The sequence below is a fragment of the Sciurus carolinensis genome, chromosome 19 (genome assembly GCF_902686445.1).
Source record: "Sciurus carolinensis chromosome 19, mSciCar1.2, whole genome shotgun sequence".
In the NCBI taxonomy this organism is placed as follows: Eukaryota; Metazoa; Chordata; class Mammalia; order Rodentia; family Sciuridae; genus Sciurus; species Sciurus carolinensis.
Window position 1 is genome coordinate 11,532,894 of NC_062231.1, and position 22,620 is coordinate 11,555,513.

The 22,620-nt window shown below is 60.3% G+C and overlaps 2 protein-coding genes and 1 long non-coding RNA gene across 3 annotated transcripts in view; 1 reads left to right on the forward strand and 2 right to left on the reverse strand.

The window, feature by feature from the left end:
* The first annotated feature begins 154 nt into the window (after positions 1-154).
* Positions 155-13,871, forward strand: Tmem43 (transmembrane protein 43). Its single transcript, XM_047534706.1, has 12 exons — positions 155-345; positions 3,725-3,874; positions 4,657-4,791; positions 5,860-5,954; positions 6,647-6,696; positions 6,972-7,041; positions 7,691-7,761; positions 8,613-8,734; positions 8,931-9,005; positions 9,368-9,469; positions 12,214-12,331; positions 13,527-13,871. Exons 1-12 carry the CDS (start codon positions 334-336, stop codon positions 13,727-13,729), a joined length of 1,203 nt encoding a protein of 400 aa, XP_047390662.1. The 5' UTR covers positions 155-333; the 3' UTR covers positions 13,730-13,871.
* Positions 3,847-5,965, reverse strand: LOC124971025 (uncharacterized). The gene is made up of 3 exons (XR_007106269.1): positions 5,747-5,965; positions 4,049-4,230; positions 3,847-3,966 (listed from the first exon to the last, which is right to left on the reverse strand). It is a non-coding gene; the product is annotated as an uncharacterized LOC124971025 (long non-coding RNA).
* Positions 13,872-17,345: 3,474 nt separating the features above from the next.
* Positions 17,346-22,620, reverse strand: part of Xpc (XPC complex subunit, DNA damage recognition and repair factor) — a 29,636-nt gene continuing 24,361 nt past the window's right edge. The window contains 7 exon segments of the mRNA XM_047534714.1: positions 17,346-18,284; positions 19,151-19,243; positions 19,913-20,006; positions 20,422-20,533; positions 20,536-20,590; positions 20,667-20,690; positions 20,692-20,802. Coding sequence (XP_047390670.1) covers positions 18,069-18,284; positions 19,151-19,243; positions 19,913-20,006; positions 20,422-20,533; positions 20,536-20,590; positions 20,667-20,690; positions 20,692-20,802 — 705 coding nt within the window. The 3' untranslated portion in view covers positions 17,346-18,068.

Consider the following 22,620-nt stretch of genomic DNA (forward strand, 5'->3'; position numbering starts at 1 on the left):
CTTCCCAGCAGGCCGCGCGCCTCCTCGGCAGCAAAAACTACATTTCCCAGAAGTCCTGCAGCGCGCAGGCGCACCGGTGAGCTACCGGGCGGGTCGAAATTTTGTGGCGAAAGCGCCTGACCCCGGACTACAATTTCCAGAAGGCCTTGCGGCGCGCAAGCGCAGCAAAGTTAGGTCCCCACGGGGCGGTAACTCTGTAGCAAGTCCAGCCTGATCTTGGACTCCACGCGGATTTTTGCAGCTCTGGGACCGGCAAGAGGCCACTTGATTCCGCGCTCCGGTTGTCAGCGCAGCTGAGCAGAGCGAGGCGGCGGCGGAGAGCCGGGTCCCACCATGGCCGCGAATGTGAGTGTCCCCTGGTCTGCCGGCCACACCCAAGCTTCCCCATCGCCCGGGGCCTCCTCTCGCCCCGGGACCGCCGTAGGTCCACACTGCTGTCTGACCTCGTGCGTGCGGCGGGTGCCCGATCTCCCCGTGCACGCCGGCGCTGTGCCTTCCCGCAGCTCATCCGTCCCTCTGCCCAGGCTCCCTTTGTCCGTGTTCTTCGGCCGACCTCGTCCTCGCTGCGGGCGCGCGTTTCGGGAAGGGACACTCGGCGGCCTGGCTCCTCCCGGGGGATGCGCTCGCGCGCGGCGCCCCTCGGCAGCCGCCCCTTGCACTCCCTCTTCCCGCCCGGGCCCTGGGGTTCCGACTCTCGTGGAATTGGGAGCCAGACGGGACCCCAGAGAAGGAGCCAGTTGGTGGGAGGGTGGGGAGGCCGATCCCGCCCAGCTGGAGCTGTCCAGCGTGGACCAACGGGGCTGTCGGGGCGGGCAGTCAAGTCCCGCCCCGAGGGGGTCTGCGGACCGAGCCCGTGAGGCTGCAGACGGGCTGGTCCTGGGCGGGGAGCGGAGGCGTTAGCATCGCCGAGAGGGGGAGCTTTTCCCGCTGCCCGGCCTCGTCCTGGCGCGGAGTTGGTTAGGAGCCTGGGTGAACGCGGCTCCTTCCAGGCTGCTATCCTCTTCTCACTCTAACCGGCCTTCCCTGGGAAATGTTCTGTTTTGAGCCCAACATTCATTCAACCACCGGAGCAGCAGCACCTACCAGGGTACTGGGTGTGGGAGAAGCCGGTGACTCACCCTCGGCCTCTGTGAAAGTGCTTCTGGAGCCCAGATCGGGAGCACCGCCAGCCCCAGACACGCCCTTTCCAGGTCCCTCCTCTGTCCCCAAGCCTCCCCGCTGCCTCCCACGCCTCCTAAGAGGCCAGAGTTTGTCACCCACTGCCCTAGCAAGCTCTGCCGGGCCTGTGGGGAGGGGGGTCTAGAAGCCTTGAAAGTCCTCAAAGGTGGTCCCCGAGATTCGGAGTCTGCCAGGGGAGAAGGTCGGCAGTAGAGTAGCCTGTCCCCAGCAGGTGGGCTCCAGGCCACCCCATCATCACAACCTCCATATCTTACAGATGGGCAATGTCCCTGGCAGAAGCCCCTGCACAGGGTCTCTCAGCCAGCGGGGTGTGCTACAGCACGGGAAGGTGTCCCAAGGGACAGGCTTTGGAGTCTACAGACCTGCGGGCAAATACAGACCTTCCACTCAGCTGTGTGGCCTTAATGTCTCTGGGTTTGTTTTCTCCTGGGGTCAGTTACTGCAAAGTGCACAGAACCTGGTACTTAGTGTACAAAAAAGACCCCTCCTCACAGTTTGGCACAGATGGCCCTGGTGGGCAGAGACCAGCTTAGGTATGTTGGGATCTGACCCCTCAGTAAAGACCATGAGCACAACTGAACACCCTCTGCTGCCAAGATTAGTCAGTTCATCCAGTAGCTGGGGACACTTTTATGGGAGCCACCGGGCCTCACCAGGTAAGGAAGAAAGACCTGAAGGTGGAGCAGGCAAGCAACTGAATTCAGTATAACTGTCCTGTGATGAGTGTATTTTTGCCATCGATAAACAGGATCAGAGAGGCAGAGCAACTTACCCAGGGTTATACAGCAATTGACTGGCGAAGCTGGGATTCTAACTGAGTTCCTAAGAGTGCATTCCTGGATCATAGGGAAGATATGTGTTTAACTTCCAAGCTATTTTACAAAGAGATGTTTAGAAATGTATTTCTTTTGGTACCGGAGATCAAACCCAGAGGTGCCTAACCACTGAGCCCTTTTGATTTTTTAATTTTGGGGCAGGGTCTTGCTAAGTTGCTAAGGCTGGCCTCCAACTTGCGATCCTCCTGCCTCAGCCTCCTGAGTCGCTGGGATTACAGGCGTGTGCCACCATGTGAGGTTAGAAATGTATTTTTAATTCAATTCAGTAAGGAGTAGCTGAACTTCCAGAGGGGCATGCTGGTTCCTCTGAGGTCCAAAGAGAGGTAGATGACCTGTTGGTGGCATTCAGGTTATAACCAGTGACAATACCAGGAGGTCAAGCTGAGTGTCCAGTGAGAGAGGCGAGCCCAGGGCTGGGCTGCACCCTCCAGCTGGGGTATCGAGGCAGGCCCTGGGGATCCGGGGGAGCTGCAGCAATATGTGGGAGTTGGGAGTGACTCTGGGGCGCAGCTCCCTCTCTGCTCGACCGGGTTGTGGAGCCGGTGGGGAGAGGAGGCGACAGGCATGCCCGGGCAGGACCCGGGTAGGCCTCAAACTCCAGGGTCCGTGGATCAGGCGCTGCCCAGCCAAGAGCCAGGCACAGTCCAGAGCCACTGCCGATCCAGAGCGGCGTCACTGAGGCAGAGGGGCTGGGCTGGGGTCCCACTGGTCGCACTGAGTCATGGGTCCTGGCGAACGGTTCAGATCCTCCACGTCCTCCATTTCTTCTTTGGTTAAACGGGGGTGAAAATCCAAGGCGCAGGGTGGGACGTGATGACCAGGCGGGCATGGCAGGCAGGAGTGTCAGCAGGCTCCACCATGGATGAGACAGGGCCAGTCCCGGGGAGCTGACCGAAGTCACGGACACGTCCTCCAGGCGAGCGGGGCCCCTTGCTGGCACTGGGGGCTCAGAGCAGAGACGGGAGTTCGCGTCCCTGAACGGAGCCCATCCTGCGTTCTGACCGTCCCCACACTCCAGGCCTGCGGGGGACCCCGTGTTCACTGCGCCCAGAAATGGCCTGAATCTGTGCTGCCCCTTGGAACATGAGTGGAGTGAGGACAGCAGGCAGGTTGGCGGCCGTCACCCATCCCCGTGGTGACAGCAGCACGCTGGCCCATCACAGGGGAGCCCCGGGAGGCCAGCGCCAGCCCATTTCACAGATGAGAAAACCGAGGCTCGGTGGTTAAGGACCCACCCAGTCACACAGCCTTTACCAAGGGGTGGGGCCAGCGTTCAGACGTGGGCGGACCAGCGGCCCCCGTCCACCCCTCTGCCCGAGGCCGTCTTCCTTGTGTCCTGGGCTCTGCTGGGATCCAGATGCAGCAGGTAAAGGGGACACGCCTCCTCCTGGTGCCCCCAGCCCACCTCTCGATGGAGGCGTGAAGGTCGGCCTCGAAGGGAAGGAGGCCCAGGAGGAGGGCCACCCCTTACGCCAGGCGAGGGTGTCCTCCAGGATCTGCTGGGAGGTGGGTCCGGGACTCCCTCGGGTACCAACACCTCTTGCCAAAACCCATCTGATTGCACGTTTAACCACTGTACTTAGTATACAAACTATAGGTCCATGATTAAGTTTATGCTCAATAAAAACATCATAAATAGCAAAATCCAATATATTTTTAAAAGCTGATTTTCATTCCGATTTTTTTCTCCTTTTTTTTTTTTTCTCCAGTATTCAAATACAGGTAGCAGAAGAGAACATGTCAAAATTACATCTGACCCCCAGCCAGGCTTCCTGGAGCGGCTGAGCGAGACTTCAGGCGGGATGTTTGTGGGGCTCATGACCTTCCTCATCTCCTTCTACTTAATTTTCACCAATGAGGTAAAATGTCTGGGGTCACCACGTGCAGAGCCTATTAGGGAGCCAAGGCTATGAATCCAGGGGCTGGATTTGGCAATAAAGGACCCAGATTTCTATAAAAGAGAAAGAATAATACTAAACGAATCAGATTCATTCTGTTGTGATCCACCGCAGCCTGATATAAACACAGCACACCTGAAAAAGCTGCTTCAGGCATGGCTGGATCCAGGTGTTCCTGTTGGGTCACCAGGACTCTCCATTCCTTCGACCCTTCCCTGTTTTTCTCTGTTGTGGCATCTCTCTTGGGCAGGGCCCTCCTTTGGCTGGCAGAGGTGGATTTGGCAATTCCAGTTTCACATCCAAGTAGCTTACAGATCCTAGAGGAAAAAAAGGAACCATCTCTTTCTAAACCAATTTAGCAGAAGCTGCAGAATGATCTCCGGGAGTCCTGGTGGGGTCTCAGGCCTTTGAACCAATCCCTGGGGCCAGGAGACACACCCTGTGATTGGCAAGGCTTGTGTCAACCACAGGGACTCCAGGGCAGAGGAGAGGAGAAGGCGGAGAAAAAGGGAGGGAGGAATCGAGGGCAGAGAGACTCCGCGGTTCCCACCAGGAGGGCTGGGCGTCGCGGGGGCTGATGGGAGCCAGGGGGCGTGGGAAGAGGTGTGCGGGGGAAGCTGGGCCCCTGGCGCCCCATCCTGAGTCTAGCTCCACCTCAGCGTTCCCACGGGGAGGTGCGGAGAGGGGTCTAAAGACAGCAGCGTCGGGTGGAGCCGAGCTGAAGCCCCTCCCCTCACTCCCAGGGCCGGGCCTTGAAGACCGCCACCTCGCTGGCCGAGGGGCTATCCCTCGTGGTGTCCCCCGACAGCATCCACGTGGTGGCTCCTGAGAACGAAGGGAAGCTGGTGCACATTGTTGGAGCCCTGCGGACATCCAAGGTAGGCGTGGCCGGCCCTGGTGGCCGCCCTGCCTCGGGCTGGGGACGAGCCCTGGAGACCGTCTCCCGGGTGACTCCGGACGCCTCTGCTGGGCAGTCTTAGCATCTTCATCTGCAGCATGAGGACGGGGATGCCCACTGCACACAGCCGGCTGCAGATTGGGTGGGATCAGGCTGCTAACTCCTTGGCACAGTGCCTGGCGCGTGGTATGAACTTCAGGAGCAGGTGCTGTCCTGATTATGACCAGCATGGAACTGATGACTGACAGTAGCTATCTAGCTGCCAGAGCTCTGCTGTCACATATATATATATTAACTTACGTATTCTACACTTAAATATTTTTTAAATTATATATATATATATATATATATATATAAAATTTAATTTTTTTTTTTTTTATACTGGGGAATGGAACCCAGGGGCACTTAACCACTGAGCCACATCCCCAGCCCTTTCTTTTTATTTTGAGACAGGGCCTCACTAAGTTTCTAGGCTAAGTTGCTGAGGCTGGCCTCAACCTTGTGATCCTCCTCCCTCAGCCTCCGAAGTCACTGGGATTACAGATGTGCACCATCCATACCCGGCTACGCTGTTACTTGAATGTCGGCATGCTGCTATGGGCCATGCAGCCTAATCTTAAACACTCTGAGAGTCAGGATCATGGGTTTTAAGGGTTAAGAACTTGGGATGCCCAGGTGTGGTGGCACATCCCTGTTATCTCAGCGGCTTGTGAAGCTGAGGCAGGAGGAACACAAGTTCAAGGCTGGCCTCAGCAACTTAGTGGTGCCCCAAGCAACTCTGTGAGAAATTAAAAAATACAGAATAGGCTGGGAATGTGGCTCTGTGGCTGAGTGCCCCTGAGTTCAATCCCTGGTACCCTCCCCCAAGAAAAAAAAAAAAAGAGTTAAGAGCTTGGGACAGGCAGCTTCACTTGATTCTCCCTTGATTCTCCTACCTGTCCCTGTTTTCCACATTCTCTTCCAGTCCAGCTTCCCCCCCTGAGCCAGGGATTCCTGGTGGATGCAAAGCTTATCTTTATTTTTTGGTTCCTTTGATTCTTTTTGGAAGCTCTTGTCTGATCCCAACTACGGAGTCCATCTTCCGGCCGTGAAGCTGCGCAGGCACGTGGAGATGTACCAGTGGGTGGAAAGTGAGGAGTCGAGGTGAGCTGGTGGGAGGTGACACTTCAGCTGCAGGTAGAGGCCGCGCTCGCGTCAGGAGAAAACCCAGCTGCTCTCGTTTTGAAACCTCTGAAATTAAGAGTACAGACTCTTCCTATCAGAACAATATCAAATCATCCCAAAGTCAACAGCCTTTCATTTGGAGGAGGCAAAGATCCAGTGCAGAGAGGGTCCAGAAAGACAGGGGGACCATCAGGGGCGTTCCAGGGATGCACACCTTGGGGACGTACAGGGATCCAGGCCTCAGGTGACCCCGGCACCATGCAGCCCTCGGTGGCCAGCCTCTGTGCCCACCCTTCCCTCCCTTCCGTCCCATCTTCGCTCCCATGGTGGGCAGAGGTGGCCTCCCTGCTGACAGCCTGGCAGGCGTCCAAGCAGGATCTCACCAGCCAGTGGGGTGGGAATGGCCAGGGTCCCTCCGCAGGGCTGCCCTGGAGCAGAGGGCACAGCCAGATCTCTGAGGCCAGAGGGCAGGGAGGGCCTGTGGTGTGGGCCCGGTAGCGGCAGAGGTCATCCCGGCAGTCGGGCCTCCAAGGGAGGTAGCTGGCTCTGGGCCCAGCAGGGCCCTGGCTCTGGGCTGGGCAGACCAGCCTCCTCTTTCCTGGGGACTGTGGAGGGGTGGCACTGCGGGTGACAGGCTGGGCTGACGCCCTGCGCCTGTGCTTCCCCTGCAGGGAGTACACGGAGGACGGGCAGACGAGAACCGAGACGCGCTACTCCTACAGTGAGTACCGCCCGGCAGATGCTGCAGCCTCCTCTGTGGGCTGCTGTGGGCGGAGCCGTGGGCGGAGCCATGGGCAGTGCGTAGACTGTGGGTGGGGCCGTGGGCAGGGCACGAGCTGTGGGCGGAGCCATGGGCGGGGCACCCGGCCCCGGACTCCTCCCATCTGGGGCTCCGGCAGCTGCCCCTGGCCCTCTAGGGCGCCAGACTCGGGGTCAGGGGGCCTCGACCATGAGGCTCTGACCCCACGGTTTCTGAGTTGTCCCCTCCCCGAGCAGACACCGAATGGAGGTCAGAAATCGTCAGCAGCAAGAACTTCGACCGGGAGCTCGGCCACAAGAACCCCAGGTGGGCGCCCTGCCTGAGCTGAGCAAGCCTGGGCCTCTCCAGCAGAGCCAGGGGCTCGCGTTTTCTGCCTCGTGGGTCCCTAGAAACGGGGGACATGGTTCGAGGCCTGGTCCCACGTGAGGGACCGGGAACACATAAGTCCCGAGTCCTCCGCCCCCAGACGAGTCTCCACAGGAGACCAGAAGGAAGCGTGGACAGAGCCGGGGAGGGTCCCGCTGACGGTCTCCGGGAGGACGAGCAGGAAGGGCTTCCAGGGGCGGTGGCCTTTGACCTGGGCCTTCTTGGGGTGTCAGTGGGGGCGGATTAAGCTCAGCAGCACCAGGTGGAGGAGCGGGCGTGTCCCTCCATCACCACTGGGACCTGAGCCACAGGTCACCATGGTCAGACCTGGACCAGGACGATGGCCAGGTCTGGATGCTGGGTGGGCCGGAAGGGGCCAGTGAGGGGTCCGAGTCCAGGAAAGGGCGTCTGTGGCTGACAGGGCTAGATGGGCTCTGGGGACCGGAGCCCCTGCGGGTGGTCAAGACAAGACATCTGCTCTGCTGGCCTCCTCGGACTCGCAGGCCCCGGGACCCTGCCAGCCCAATCCACCTGCAGGGCCCGCATAGCTCCTGGGCCGGTGCCCCTGACGGTCCCTCTCTGCCCACAGCGCGATGGCAGTGGAGTCCTTCACGGCCACGGCCCCTTTTGTGCAGATCGGCAGGTTCTTCCTCTCAGCAGGTAAGTCTCAGGCGGCTGCTGAGGAGCCAGTGCCAACCCAGAGGCCCTGTCCCTCCCACCTGGACCCTCCCAGGGACAGGGGTCCCAGCACTCAGCCCTCAGGCTGCGGGGGGCAGGGCTCAGCCCAAGTCACACTTCGGGCTGGGGGTCAGGGCGGAGGTGAATCCCAGGAGGTGAGGACTCTGCGTGGCCCCCACCGCCACCAGGCTCCCGTGAAACCCAGTTGAGGTGGAGAGCAGCCCAAGCCCCTGCCCCTCGGGCTGCTGTGCCCTCTGCTGTGGCCAGCTGCCCTCCCTCCCTGAGACTCCCTGTGGCTTCACCTGTGGGCCCGGAAGAGGCACAGGCTGCCCCGGTGACTCCAAAGAGAAGCTGTCCAGGCTGAGGCAGCGCCATGAGCCACAGTGACCTGGGACTCCTGCCATGGGCCTAACCCCGGAGGGCCAGAGAGAAGACATTTGGGGTCCAGATCCAAGCGAGGGAGGAGAAGCCCAGTGACCAGGGCCTGGCCACCCCAGCCGCCGTGTTGCTCAGCGGCTGCTCTCTGGCCCACAGTAGCTCTCAGTGCAGGAGGACAGCCAGCTGGGACATGGGGACCACGACGGGAGATAGACTGGGCTAAGGGCTGAGGCCACTCTCAGAGCAGGGGGCACTGGCCTGGCAGGGAGAGGGACAGAGCGGCTCCCCTGGAGGAGGCGGTGACCGAGAAGCAGCTGACACAGGGCGTGGGAGAGTCACCTGTGAGGCCGTGAGCCTGTGGGCGCGGGGGCAGCCTGGCAGGAAGGACGTGGGGCTGCGGCGGGCAGCGCGGGTCCCGTGGATACCAGGGCTCCTGAGTCCTCTGCTTCTGCCAGGCCTGATCGACAAAATCGACAATTTCAAGCCACTGAGCCTGTCCAAGCTGGAGGACCCCCACGTGGACATTATTCGCCGGGGAGACTTTTTCTACCACAGCGAAAACCCCAAGTACCCGGAGGTACGAGAAGCAGGGGCTGCTCAGGGGGCAGAGCCCGGGTCTCAGATAGTGTCCCTCGGGCTATAAAATTGGAGACGGGGAGGTGACCGGAGAGCCTGGGCAAAGGCGTGGAGGTGGAGGAAGGGCCGACGGGTCGGTGGTGTCGGGGACCCAGCCCGGGCGGCCACGCCCACTCTCCCCTCCCCTTCCGCCCCAGGTTGGAGACCTGCGCGTCTACTTCTCCTACGCGGGACTGAGCAGCGATGACCCGGACCTGGGCCCAGCTCACGTGGTAACCCGGCAATGACCCCGGGAGGACGTGGTGACGGCTGGGGCCCCTCCCGGGAAGACATTGGGGCCCCCGCCAGCCAAGAAGAGGTCACGTGACCCGCGACGGGTCCTGCCCGCCATCTGCACTGTGGCTCCGCTGGCGCCGCGTGGCAGCCAGGTCCTGCCCTCAAGAAGCTGTCCATCTAGCAGCGCCAGCCCTGGCCTCGCGCCCTAGGTCCTCCTTGGACCTTTGACTGACGCCCCAGGGTCCCCTCGCTCACTTCCCCGGTTGGCGTAGCGTCCCAGAGAGAAGGGCGGGGGAGGTCGCCTTGGGCCGGGCCGCTGATGGCCCTCCTCGGTGCCCACCGTGATTTCTCCGATTAGGTCACTGTGATCGCGCGGCAGCGGGGTGACCAGCTCGTCCCGTACTCTACCAAGTCTGGGGACACCTTGCTGCTCCTGCATCATGGGGACTTCTCCGCAGAGGTGAGTCGCCCCGCCCGGCCGTGTGGTGGGGAAGGGGTGCGTCCGCCCCTCTTTCCTGCCCGGGGCTGATTAAGAAGCTCGCGCTGCTGGACAAGTAGCCACTGCAATGCGGCAAGAAAAAGGGGGCGTGCCGGCCTCGGCCAGGCAGCTCGCGAGGATCGCGGCGGCCACGGGGCCGAGCCCGCTGACCGGGTGGGCTTTCCCCGTCTGGCCGGCAGGGCTCTCCCGGGAGGCCCGTTTGCGGAGGCTCACACACAGGGAGGGGATCAGCCCTGGGAGAGCCGGCTCAGCTGGGGATGAGAGAGGAGGGCCGCCTCCCGGACACAGCGGGAGCACAGGGCAGGCAGGCCGTGAGGGCAGAGGCCACCAGGCGGGCGGCGCAGGGGTCTGAGCTGCAGTGTCCGGGCCGGGTGAAGGAGGGCGGGCACCCCCAGACAGGTCCCCACAGCCACGGGCACCCTCCGGCCATCTGTAAACAGGAGGGTCATCAGGGAGGAGAGCCCCGGACCCGCGAGCCGAGCACCTCCTTCCCTAGGCAGGAAGTCGAGTCCAGCGCGCCAACTTTGCTGCCGTGGACAACACGGTCGCTGCTGGGACACGCTGTCTGGCCCTGCGTTGGCTGGCTCACCAGGGTGTCCAAGGGTGGCGGCAGCGGCAGGCGGGGGGCCAGCGGGGATGCTTGTGTTCCTGTTACCCGGTGCCTCCTGGCCACCGTGGGGCCTGGGCCTGGCCCGCTCCTCGCACCTGGCCAGGACAGGGGCACGGTGAGGCCGCAGCACGAGAGCCGCTGACCAGCTTCAGGGTGGGGCTGCGCCCTCCCAGCCTGGTGTGCATGAGTCACCCTGGGGACTTTCTGAAGTTAAGAGGCCCTGCCAGGCCTTGTTCCCGCTCCCGGGCTCTGGCCCAGCCCCAGGCTCCGTGGGCACAGGCCCAGGTCTCCTGCCCGCGGAGAGGAGTGGGTGGGGCCGGTGGTTTACATAACTCCCAGAAGGGAAGCTCTGACCCCGCAGAGGACCTGCGGCCTCCTCCTCACCCTGGGCCTCCTGCGGCCTCCTCCTCACCCTGGGCCTCCTGCTGCATCGCCATCCCCGCCCCTGCCTTCCACCACCCACCCCACCACTCGAGGTCCCGGCCAAGTGGGAGAAAAGACCCCGAGCCAAAGGCACACCCCAGGCACGACGAGAGCCACGGCCCAAAGTCAAGATGCCAGGACCACAACCCCTGGGGACAGCACGGGGGACCAGCCATCAGTGGCCCGAGAGGCCCCCGCCCCCACTCTGCCTCCCGGCTGGGGCTTTCTCCTCTGAGCCTGTTGCCTCCTCTGCGAGATGAAAATCTTTAAAGAGAACCACCTTCACCATCATCACCACCCCTCACTTGGTTGCTGTCAGCCTCGCTCATTCAGCAGGGTTCTGAGGAGCGTGGGGGGTCACGGACACGGTCCTGCTCTCAGAGGCAGCCTGTCGTTAGCTGCCCACAGTCAGAGCCTGGGCCTGTCCACGGCAGACCCTCCTACAGGCTGTTTCCTCTGTAAAACGGGGACAGGCGTTCCTGCCTCCCTGGGTTATCCTGAGGACCGGATAAGTGTACTTGTAAAACATTCGAGATAGCGACAGATTATCTTTATGGGGGGATACCTGGGGTTGAACCCAGGGGCGCTCGACCACTGAGCCACTCCCCAGCCCTTTTTTATATTTATTATTTAGAGGGTCTCGCTGAGTTGCTGAGGGCCTCCACCTTGTGATCCTCCTGCCTCAGCCTCCCGAACACTGGGATGACGGGCGTGTGCCCCTGTGCCCAGTGCGACTGATAATTATCATGCAAGGAACACTGTCCATTGTTCTAGATTAAGACGGGGGCCTGGTTTAGAGCAGGGACCCAGAGAAGGCCCTGAGAACAGCATTTCAGCCAGCACTAGCGGGATGTGGAGCTGTAGCAGAGCCACCCACACATGCAAAGGCTGGAGGTGAGGGCACCTGACCTGGTCCTGGTGGGACCTTGGCAGGTGAAGGACAAGGCCCCACGCGGTGGTCCTAGGTGGAGCTGAGGGACATGCCAGTGGACCCGACAGGGTGGCCAGGGCAGGAGCAGGCCGCGTGTGCCCACCAGCTTTCAGCTTAATGGGGGTGGTCCCATCTGCTGAGATGCAGAGGACAGAGCTGGGGTGGGGGCCCCAGGGTCTGAGCCAATGTGCCGGCTGGTCAGGTGGCAATGTCCTGGAGGCGGTGGCAGCTGCAGGCCCAGCAGAGGTGCTGGGGTCACGATGGGAGGTCTCGGGCAGAGCGCGCCATGGAGGCGGCCCTGGGAGGCCCGGAGGAGGGGCGGGGTGCCAGCAGAGGCCAAGGAGGTGCAGCCTGAGCAGCAGGGAGGCGACAGGAGGGCCAGGCGTCCCTGAAGCCAGGAGCAGTGCCCTGCGGCCAGTGGGCGCCACACACGGGGCCTGCAGCCCAGCGCGCAGTGCCCAGCATACGCCATCCGACATCACGACGCGTGCCCAGGGTGGAAAGGGCTCTGGAAAGGTCCGCGGCCGTGGGAACGAGGGTGGCGTCCCTGCAGGGGAGACGGTGCCCAAGGCCCTGCCCCAGGAGGCCTTGCCCCTTCCACAAAGTCCTCTCAGGCCGTGCCGGGTGGACAGAGGGACTCGGACGCGGAGCAGAGGTCTGCGCCAACGCTCCCGAGTCCTCAGGCCCAGCGGCAGGCCGCTGACCCCTCGGCCCCAGCGTCCACCCTGCCTTGTCCCCCAGGAGGCGTTTCGTCGGGAGCAGAAGAGCAACTCGGTGAAGACGTGGGGCCTGCGGGCGGCGGGCTGGATGGCCATGTTCATGGGCCTCAACCTCATGACGCGGATCCTCTACACGCTGGGTAGGTGTGCGGGGCGCGGGCGGGGGGCCGGCCGCCTCCCCCAGCCCCTCAGGTCACTGCTTGTGGCTCCCTGGGGCAGAGGCCGGGCATGTGGCCCATGTCTGTGCCCCACTGTGTAGCTCTGGAATCCGTGCGCGAGAGGGCGCTTCCAGAGGGTGGGGACGGTGGGGACAGTGGGACCCCCCCAGGAGGCTGGCCTGGACTTTGTGATCCGAAGGTCAGCCACACAGTGTCCACCTTTCCACCGTTCCTGCGCCCCACCCGGGGCAGCCCTGGTGAGGAGGCTGGCCAGCCCCTGGAGCCAGCTGGCCCTGCGTCTGAACCCGTTCAGCCCGGGCTCTGGAGACCAGGTTGCCCGTCTCCCACCTGAGTGTCCCCTGTGTCCTGCCCGCCCCGCGCTCGCGGGCAGCGACTGGACACGTAGACGCTGGAAGCCTGCGTGTCCTTCCCGTCCTAAAGCCCGGCCAGGCGGGGGTCTGCTCACGGGGCTGGGTGGGCGCACATGACCCGGCCTGTCTGGGCATCAGGGTGCCGGGTGTGACTGTCGGTTTGGGAAACGGGGTTCCTCGGGGGACCTGCCGTCCAAGCCTTGACCCTGGCGCGACCCTGTCCAGACTGTCTGGCACCCGCAGAAGCCCTTCCCCCACTGGCTGCGGGGGCTGGGGACACCCCTCCCTCCTTCCCAGACAGGACAGAGCCGCTGTCTGTGGACAGGCCACGCCCTCCTGGACCCCGCTGCCCCTGGTCTGTCTGACGCCATCCTCCGGATCTAGCCGTGGAGTGGTGACACTCAGGACAGCCGCAGGGAGCGCAGGGACCCCGGGAGCAGGCGGTGCACACCTCCCTGCGTTCCTACGCTCACCAGGGGCCTGGGCACCGGGCAGCGGGCAGCCCAGGCAGGGTCGCGCCCTCTCCCGGGTTCAGGCGGGCGGCAGCCTGCAGTGCACAGCCTGGTTTTGAGTCTGCCGGCGGCAGGGTGTGTGTCCCTTGGCCTCAGAGGGTCGCGGCGCCAGGGTGAGGCTCAGGGTCGCCTGCGTCGCTTCCTGGTAGTGGCAGAACAGGTGGCTCCGGGGGCTCCTCCTGCCCCCGGGCCCCCCGGGTCTCAGGGCGGCTGCTGCCCTTGCCCCGCGGACTGTCCCGGCTCCCGTGGCGGCAGGGCCCCTCCTCGGGGCCTCACTGTCCTTCCCGCCCGCAGTGGACTGGTTTCCTGTCTTCCGGGACCTGGTCAACATCGGCCTGAAAGCCTTTGCCTTCTGCATGGCCACCTCGCTGACCCTGCTGACCGTGGCCGCCGGCTGGCTCTTCTACCGGCCCCTCTGGGCCCTTCTCATCAGCGGCCTGGCCCTGGTGCCCATCCTCATTGCCCGGACCCGCGTGCCCGCCAAAAAGCTGGAGTGACCCCGTGAGCCTCAGGATCCGCTGGCCCCTCGCCTCTGCCGACTCCCTGCCAGGAGCAGGCCTGGGGGCCGCTGTGGGTGCTGCACCCCCCACTCCGCCAAAGGGTCCCCGTGTGGCCGCCTGCGCGTCGGACCTGGTGCCCGTCGGACCTGGTGCCCGTCTGTTCACGTCCCTCCCCTTCCCTTGCTAGCGTGCGGCTTTGCTGGGCAGGAGCAGCTCAAGGACAGCGACCCGCGGGCACCAGCGCTTCATGTCCCTCCCTTCTCCTGGGCCGGAGCCGTGTCCAGGGCGAGCTGCGCTTCACCCGGCAGATCTGTCGCCACGTGCAGCTCCAGGGGCCGCTGGCGAAGGGCTGGGCCCTGTTGCTTCCCAGTCCTCGCCACCGAGCGCAAGTGCCACCCCAGAGGGTCCCCCTCCTACTAGGCTGCCCTGGGCCACCCAGACGGGAAGCAGGTGTGCCCCAGCGACCTGCAGGCGGAACTCAATCCGGAACTTTAAAAAAAAAACCCAAAAACGTCATGAGAAAAATGGACACTTGCTGAGTTTTACACTTCTCTCGTGGTTTGGAGAATCTTCTTAGTGCCTAAGACCCACGAAGGTCCAACTTCAGTTTTCTTCCCTCCGTCGTGTGTACTTTCCTATCCCAAGGAGTTGGCTAAGATTTAAAAAAAAAACTCCTGAACACTTAACATTTCAGGACTGTTACAAAAAAATACCCTGTACTCTGTCCGTGGAGATTAATTCAGAGCAGGGAAAGGTGTTAAATTGGTGGGGGGAGGAAGATTTCAGGTGTTTTGAAATCAGTGTTTTTAAGCCAGCTCCCGAGCTCCCTGGGGTTCAGGAGTCTGAGGTAGGAGGATCACAAGTTGGAGGCCAGCCTCAGCAAAAGCGAGGCTCTAAGCACTCAGCGAGACCCTGTCTCTAAATAAAATACCAAATAGGGCTGGGGATGTGGCTCAGTGGTTAAATGCCCCTGGGTTCATTCCCCAGTACCAAAAAAAGAAAAAAGAAAAAGAAATGAGTGTTTTCAGCAAAAGAATTTGTTCTCACACTGCGAGGACAAGGGAAGCTCAGTGGGTGGGTTAGGGTGCTTCTTTTTTTCCCCAATCTTCTGGCCTAACAAACTACCTGTTCACTTGAACCTGGTTTTTAAAATTTCAGTCAATCATGAAACGTTGGAAGCTTTATACTAACGGGGCTCCTTCATGGGGACCCCCAGTCAACCAAAACCAAGCATCAGAGAGGACTAGCTGGCCAGAGGCTGCCCACATGTGGCCTCGGTTCCTTTCACTGTGGGGACACTTCTGAGCAGCCCTGTGTCTGGTGTCCCTAGCTTGACTTGCCCCAACTCACCCACACTTACTTCTCGTGATTTCTTTCCGACTTACTCTTTCGCCCCTTTAAAACGCGGTGTGTGTTGGAACCTCGCGTTTTAACAGGTCCTTCGTACCTCCTCTATCTTGTTTTTATTTACAAATGTTTTTCCTTGCTGGGAGTGGTTGTCAGGCAACCGAGTACCTGGTGGCTGAAGAAACCAGAACTACTGAAACCAGGGACGTAATCTCTGGTGGCTCCGAGGTACCTGGGCTACAAATGGGGATTCATGTTAGAACAGAGTCGGCACCAGAGGTGACTTATCTAGATTTAGAATCGAAACCGTATTCACTACTGCTTACTAAGCAGGCAAAGTCGCAGTCTAAACTTGAGAAGGATACTTTTTGAAAACGAGACCTGGTATAATTAGGTGAAGCTAATATAAAATCCTTGGAATTTGGTTTGTGTCTTTTTTTTCTTATAAGGGTTTTAAACTGCCCACTTTTAAAACTGTTCAAGAGCAAAAATGTTAAAATTCATTTGAAGGCTTTGAAAAAACACCATGGAATTTGTATATATTTGTATTTTTGATGAAAATTGGAAAATAAACTGCTAAATATCTTTGGAGGAGGACCTTGCCGTCCCCGTTCTGGGTTTTGAAGTTGGTGCGTCTTTTTAGAGGTTGTTGTTTTTGCGTTCCTTCAAACAATTCAACCACCAGATTCACTGAGAACTGTGAATTTTTATAAATCAGTTCTACGTTGCTTTGAGTGGTTAGAATAGGGTGCAGTTCTTTTTAAAAGGGCAACTCGACATTCCTAGCACTGTAATAAAGCCTACTTTGTTTTGACTGTAAAGTGAATGACTCATGCTTCGCCCATCTGCAGAATTGTGCTAGAAGAGGTGGCAGTACCAAACGGTGCAAAAGGTGCTGGTTTGAGTCCAGCGCACGGACCTGGGTTTGGACTCACAAATCTGCCACTGATGGGCTCATGACCTTAGGCGACTCAAAAGATTGCTGGGTCTGTTTTCTCATCTGCCAAAACAGGGACAATGCCTTTTTTTTTTTTTTTTTTTTTGGTACCGGGTTTTTAACCCAGGGGTGCTTTACCTTGAGCCACATCCCCAGCCTTTTTTTTTTTTTTTAATTTGAGACAGGGTCTCACTGAGTTGCTGAGGCTGGCCTCCAACTTGTGATCCTCCTGCCTCAGCCTCCCAAGTCACTGGGATTATAGGCATGTGCCCAGCAGGACAAGAGTTTTCTGCCTCACAGAATTGTGAGGACTAAGCCCATGAAATGCCTGGCACATGGGGCACCTCATTTTTCATTCTGCCTCCTGTCTGAAGTGACAGACTGCTGCCAATCCATGCTGGAGCTAGCAGCTTAAGTACCTTGAGTGATAACTTTCCCAAACCTATTCATATATTTATTTATTTATTTATTTATTTATTTTTGTTATTATTTTTGGTCCCAGGGATTGAACCCGGGGCACTTAACCACTGAGCCACATCCCCAGGCCTCTTTTCTATTTCATTTGGAGACAAGGTCTCACTGAGTTGCTTAGCACCTCAGTAAGTTGCTGAGGCTGGCCTCCAACTTGCGATCCTCCTGCCTCAGCCTCCCGAGCCACTGGGATGGCAGGCATGTGCCACCACGCCTAGCATATTCTTAAATTTCTCAAAATCAATTGTTCCTTGTATTCCCATGCCTCCTAGTGGCTGACATCTGCCTGACTAGGTTATTTCTCCAGAAGATGCAAGGAGCTTGTCATAAAACCTCAGAAAACAAGTGGCTTACCTCCCAGAGGCTCAGCAGACTCTTGCAGGGTGAGAATGCGGTTTCCATAGCAACCCTGGTCTGTTTCTCTACGGGAGTGGTCAAGCCAGGCTCCAGGCTCCTGCTGGGTGAGTCATGCCCAAATATTTAGTTTGTTTTTCTTGGATAAAAGTGACTCAACATTTCAGTGACTCCTCTGAGATGAAGTAATATCTCCTCTCTTAAACACAACAAAGAAAACAAATTCCACATGTGACAAGTTCCCGGGCCTCAGGAGAACAGAATCTGACCTTCCCGAGGGTCTCAATGTACATACCAATCACTGTTTTCTGGGTGTTCTTTTCTTTTTTTTTTTAATATTTTTTTTTTAGTTGTCAATAGACCTTCATTTTATTCATTTATTTCTAGGTGGTGCTGAGGATGGAACCCAGGGCCTCACACATGCCAGGCAAGCGCTCTGCCACTGAGCCACGACCCCAGCCATCGGGTGTTCTGAGCTGCTGGGAAATTTGACAGAAAACGTTGAGCCAAGTCTTTTTAGATAAATGCTTTATTTTTTTCTCACAATTTTATAAAAGTTATTGCTCCTGAATATCTACCAGGCATGGAGCTTTATCCAGCCACGAAAGAAAGTCTAGTTCAGCGCCGGTCCCCTTTGACCAACGTTTCCTAAATTGTCACCTGGTTTCCTTTTCCTTTCCTGATCTGAGCTCTCTGTTCCAGTCTTCTCTCATCACAAAATGCGACTTCAAACGTAGACCCCCAAAGGCCACGATCCAGGGACCTCGCTCCCGCTGCCCTAGGGCAGAGGCTGCCAGGCAGTATTAGTGGACCTGAGGGGAGAGGAAGCGGGCTGCGGAGAAAAGCCCCTAGGCCTGCAGAGGGAAGCGCGGGCGTCTGAGCCACGAAGACGAACCGGAAGGAAGGAAGGAAGGACGAGCGCACTCCTAAGCGCACATCGTCCAAAATTTCCAGTCGTTTCTGTACTTAAAAAAAAAAACAAAAAAAAGGCCACATTGGCAAAGATGGAAAGACCCAGGTCCGTCCGGGTTCAGGAGAGGGTCTCCGGGAAAGCGCTCCACGCCCGAGGCTCGGGCAGCAGGAAGCTCTGAAGCCCACCAGGGCCGTGACTGCACGTGGCCAGGCCAGGTCTGCGGGCACACTGCTTCTGTCCCCTTGTCCGCACAGAGGACGCCCCCCTGGGCTCAGCGCTGGGCCGGCAGCAGCGCGCTGCGGAGCAGGCGGCCGTCACATCTTCTCAAACGGGAACAGGTGGGAGGCGGCCCCCCTCCTCGCCCTTCCGGTCCTCCCGAGGCACCTGGGCTTCTGCTCCTCTGCAGTCTCTCGGTTCTGGGGCCAGGAGGCAGCCAGGATCCTGGCGGCTTCTGCTTGGGAACTGGTCCCCTCCTCCTCGTCAGAAGAGAGCCCGCCGCCTGCGTCTGCGTGGGGAGCTACTGCCTCGTTCTGCAGGGGGACAGTGGAGGGCAGCCCAGGCCGGTCAGCGACACCCCGAGGACGTGCCCTCAGGCGGCACAGTGCCAGCCACTGTCCCAGCGCCACCTGCCTGGAGGACGCAGCAGAGCAGGCTGGGCCTTGAGAATGTGCTGTGACACAGCTCTGGGGACACAAGGATGTCCTCCACGGCAGAGCCAGGCCACCCGCTGCTGTCACCTCGCTTCTGGACAAACGTGCACCGTGTCTTGAACTGCACAGACGCACGGTGGCCTGAGGTGGCACCCCAGGAAGGCTGGGAGGCTCTGGATAGAGGGTGACCGACATGGGCAGCCTGGTCCCCAGAACAAAAACCAGAGGCAGGGGGCCCTGACAGGACGTGGGTGCAGCACGTGACAAAAGTGTTTTCTAAGGACAAATAGGGTGGACGTGGGGTGGGCAGTGGAGCCACGGAACACCCCGGATCCCAGGGCGCCTTCCTGCCGCGTCTCACAGGACCCGTCGCGCCCCAGGGCCACCCCAGGGCCTGCTGTCAAAGTCCCACCTGCTCCCAAGCCTGGCCCGGCACACGGCAGGCGTTTGCACTGAGAGGTGTGGAGGAAGCCGCAGGCCCGGGATGCGGGAAGCGGGAGGGGCGTCCCCGCAGGAGACCAGCACCTGGCCCGGCCAGTATCACACCACAGCAGCTGGTCACCATGGACAGGGACAGGGACACCCAGCAGGGCTGAGCACCAGCGGGGGCCTCCCTCCAAGAACACCCTCCCCACAGGTAAGGACAGGAGGCCCCAGAGACACAGGACTGGGGTCCTGAGAGTCCAGGCCTTGATGCGAGCAGAACCTGGCCAACCCAGGCTTGCTTGGCGGTCAAGGCCCCACACTGACCTTGGCCCGTATCTGAGCTTCAGCCTCTCCCGGATGAGCAGGCCTTTGACCAGCAGCTTCCAGTTCCCGAGAGCCCGCTTCTCCCTCCTCTGCAGGTGGGAACACAGTGCAAGGGCACGTTAGGCCTGAGGGCGTCAGACACGGTGTCTGGGAGAGACGTGCAAAGACACAGCTGTGCAACTGCAGGTCAGAGGACAGTCCTGTCATACCAAGCCTCATCCAAACACTGGACTGGCCACGCACGGTGGCGACGCCTGTCATCCCAGCAGCTCGGGAGGCTGAGGCAGGAGGATCGCGAGTTCAAAGCCAGCCTCGGCAACTTACTGAGGCCCTAAGCAGCTCCGCGAGGCCCTGTCTCTAAGTAAAGTACAGAGCAGGGTGGGATGTGGCTCAGGGGTCCAGTGCCCTGGGTTCAATCCCCAGGACACCCCCCCAAAAAAACTGGTCTGATCCTAGAAAGTGACACACTGCAAAGTCACCAAGAACCCCTTTTTAATTGTCACTGTCACGGACATTCTCCATGGATGAGGTCACCAGAACCTGGACCTAGGGCCACTGCTTTCACTGCAGGAGCGGTGGACAGCAGGGCTGCAGTCCCTGGAGCCTGGGCAGCTGGCAGGGGACAGTGACGTGGCTGTGGGGGGAGGCAGGAGCCTGTTCTCCCAGAGCTCACGTCCTAGGCGTCTTCCAGGGAGCCAAAGAGACAGCAGCGCCTGGGAGCCCCGTCCCCCACGCCGCCGCCCTGCCCGCCCGCTCACCTCCTTCTCCCGCTTCTCCGCGAGCGCCTGCTCGTTCTCCCAGGCCGTCAGGAGCACATCTTTGAACTCCTCGCACACGATGTACCCCTCAGTTCTGTGGGGACACAACACGGGTGAACGTCCCTGAGTCTGCTGCCCGTCCCCCACCACCGGCTCCCCTCTGCAGAGGACAGAGGGGCCTTCTGAACACTCAGGGCAACGACGTCTGGGCGGGGCAGTGACAGACCACCACCACAACGGCACGCAGCTCGGGACCCCCAAGGCTGCTGACCCTGCTTTTTGGCCACAGCTTGTGACACCCCCTGGGAACGGCGCTTTAACCCGGCGCTATCAGGACACTAATTTCGGTGGCTCTGCTGCCTCGGGACGACACCAGGGCTGGCCAGGAACCAAGACTGACCGTGAGTCCAGGTCGGGTCCCAGCAACAGGGGCTACCGGGCCTCTGCCTCCCGCTGGCCTCCCAGCCTCGCCTCAGGAGCCCCTGCCCGCCCCCGGGCCCCTCGCGCACACGGGATGCGAGTAGCCGCCGTGGAAGTCGAAGCCCGTGACAGCCTGGACGCAGTCGATGTCCAGCTTGCGGGCCACGCGGTGCAGGTTGGGCAGATTCAGCTGGACGCAGCGATGGGCATCATGCTGGGCAGGAAGAGGTACACGTTCCCAAATTCATTCCGGGGCACCTGCAGAGGGCGGGCACGCCAGCTGTGGCCAGCTGCAGGACACGGCAGCCGGTCCTGACCCCGGGGCCGCGCTCACCTTCCCGTCCACCGCCACCGGGGGGCTGGTACTCCTCCGTCTGCCAGTGGCCAAACAGGCCCAGTCGTTTCTGGGCCTGCAGCTGGGGCTCGGCGAGCCGGGCTTTCCGGGCCCGGTTGGAAATAGCCTTTCACATCTGCCCCAGGAGACAGCGCGGGTCACAACCGAGGCCGCACCCCAGCTGGCGACGCCTGTGACCATGTGTGCCAGCCGCTGCCCTGGGCGCCCCTCAGCCCTAGGCCGCTGCTCATGTGCTTCAGAGGTTAGAACACTATTCATCAAGCCCACCAGGCAAGGCAATCCCATTACTGTCCCCATGTCACAGCTGAGCGGCCCAGGACGGGTACGTGGTGTGCCTGAAGCCACACAGCGGGGCAGAGGCCAGGCCTGTGCTTTTAGCCACAAGCCCCTGCTCAGCCCTGTCATCAGACAGAGAAATCTGGACTCGGGTAAAGTCGCCTGTTTAAGGTACGGTGACCATGACAAGAGCCAGAATCTACAGCCAGACAGCAACCGTCTCTCTGTAAAGCACGTCAGCCACTGTGTGACCTTGTGTCCCCTCTAGGAAGTACTGACAGCACAGGACCCCCATCCACTCCTTCCAACGCCAACGCCCCGATGGGCCCTGGGGCGTAAAGGGGTGAAAGGCCCTGGGGGCCGGCAAGGAGGGACGGGGCCTAATCACCAGGAGGTGGCGCAGGGCTAAGGGCCGGCTCCGGGCCTGGGCATAAGAACCGCCCACAGTGCCGGGGCCCCTGAGGCCTCTGTCTTATTCCCTATCCTTTTCCTTTTTATGACCCTTCACAATCCTGAAAATGTTCTGAGGTCAAGAGCCCTACCAACGGGCCAGGCGGTGTGACCCTGAGCTGTGTCCGCCCTGCCCTCCTCCCAGGCACCCGGTGGGGTCCAGGGACCTCCGGAAGCCATTCACCCAGCAGTGCTGGGGGGACCCACGGAGCATCTCACACAACGTGCTGAGCCACCAGTCACGAGGGACGGACAGGGAAGGGGCGTCACTGCCCTGATGGAACTCAGGATGCTACAGGGAAAGGCGTGAAACTCACAGGGAGAAACAGCTCGGGGGTGGACCACTCCCCAGCCCTGAGGACGGAGGAGGGAGATAAAAGCTGCTCAGAACAAGTCACATATAAACTGAGGCTTAAAGGGCGCGTGGCAGGGTTGCTCAGGAAAACAGGCATCTGGGGAGAAGGGCATGTGACACCACCCAAAGGGCACAGAGGTGTATCTGGAATTCTGGACACAGGCAGGTGCCACAGCAGCCCTCATGCACCATGGGAAGGCACGGGCTCTATTCAAATGGCCAGGTGGGCTAAGGACACTGTGCGGGGTGGAGGGAGCACAGCGTTGTGTTCAGAAAGCCCGCACAGCTGCGACACAGTAACCGGATGCAGGCTGGGAATGGAAAGGATTATGGCCGTCACCCAGGAGGGAGCTCCAAGGCAGGATGTGGACCGTAGGGATCAGAACAAAGCACGGACCTGAGAGCTGCGTCTTTCTAGAGCTGTGCCCGCACAGCGGAATGGAGCACCTGTGACTGAACCCAGGGGTGAGATACTGGACGAACCAGAACACGCGTGAACATGTCAAGTGGCCGCCTGTTTTGTGGGTTTCTAAAACTGCTAAGAAGAGGCAGCTTGGGGCTGCATCTTGTGCCTACTGGACAGCACGATTCTAGAAAGAAGACACCAAGCGTCCGACCGGGAACACGCAAGAAAGGTGGCTCCGGAAGCATCCCCAGCAGCGCCAACCTGCTGCTGGCGGAGCCCCGCCCCAGTCCGAGCCCCGCCCCCACCAGGCCCGCCCCTCTCCCCAGCGCCCCAGCCCTCAGCGCCGCGGGGGTCTGGCCAAGAGAAGGAGCTCCTCTGCGGCCCGCTGCCCACCGCTGTCCTGAGCGGAGTCCACCTGGCACCTCGCTGAACTCCTGTTTCTCAGG

What these genes read in the sequence shown, in the direction of transcription:
- Tmem43 (XM_047534706.1), top strand. An exon ending in CTCGGCCACAAGAACCCCAG is followed by an intron (nt 7,042 to 7,690) that starts GTGGGCGCCCTG and finishes CTCTGCCCACAG; the next exon opens with CGCGATGGCAGTGGAGTCCT. An exon ending in ACCTGGGCCCAGCTCACGTG is followed by an intron (nt 9,006 to 9,367) that starts GTAACCCGGCAA and finishes TTCTCCGATTAG; the next exon opens with GTCACTGTGATCGCGCGGCA.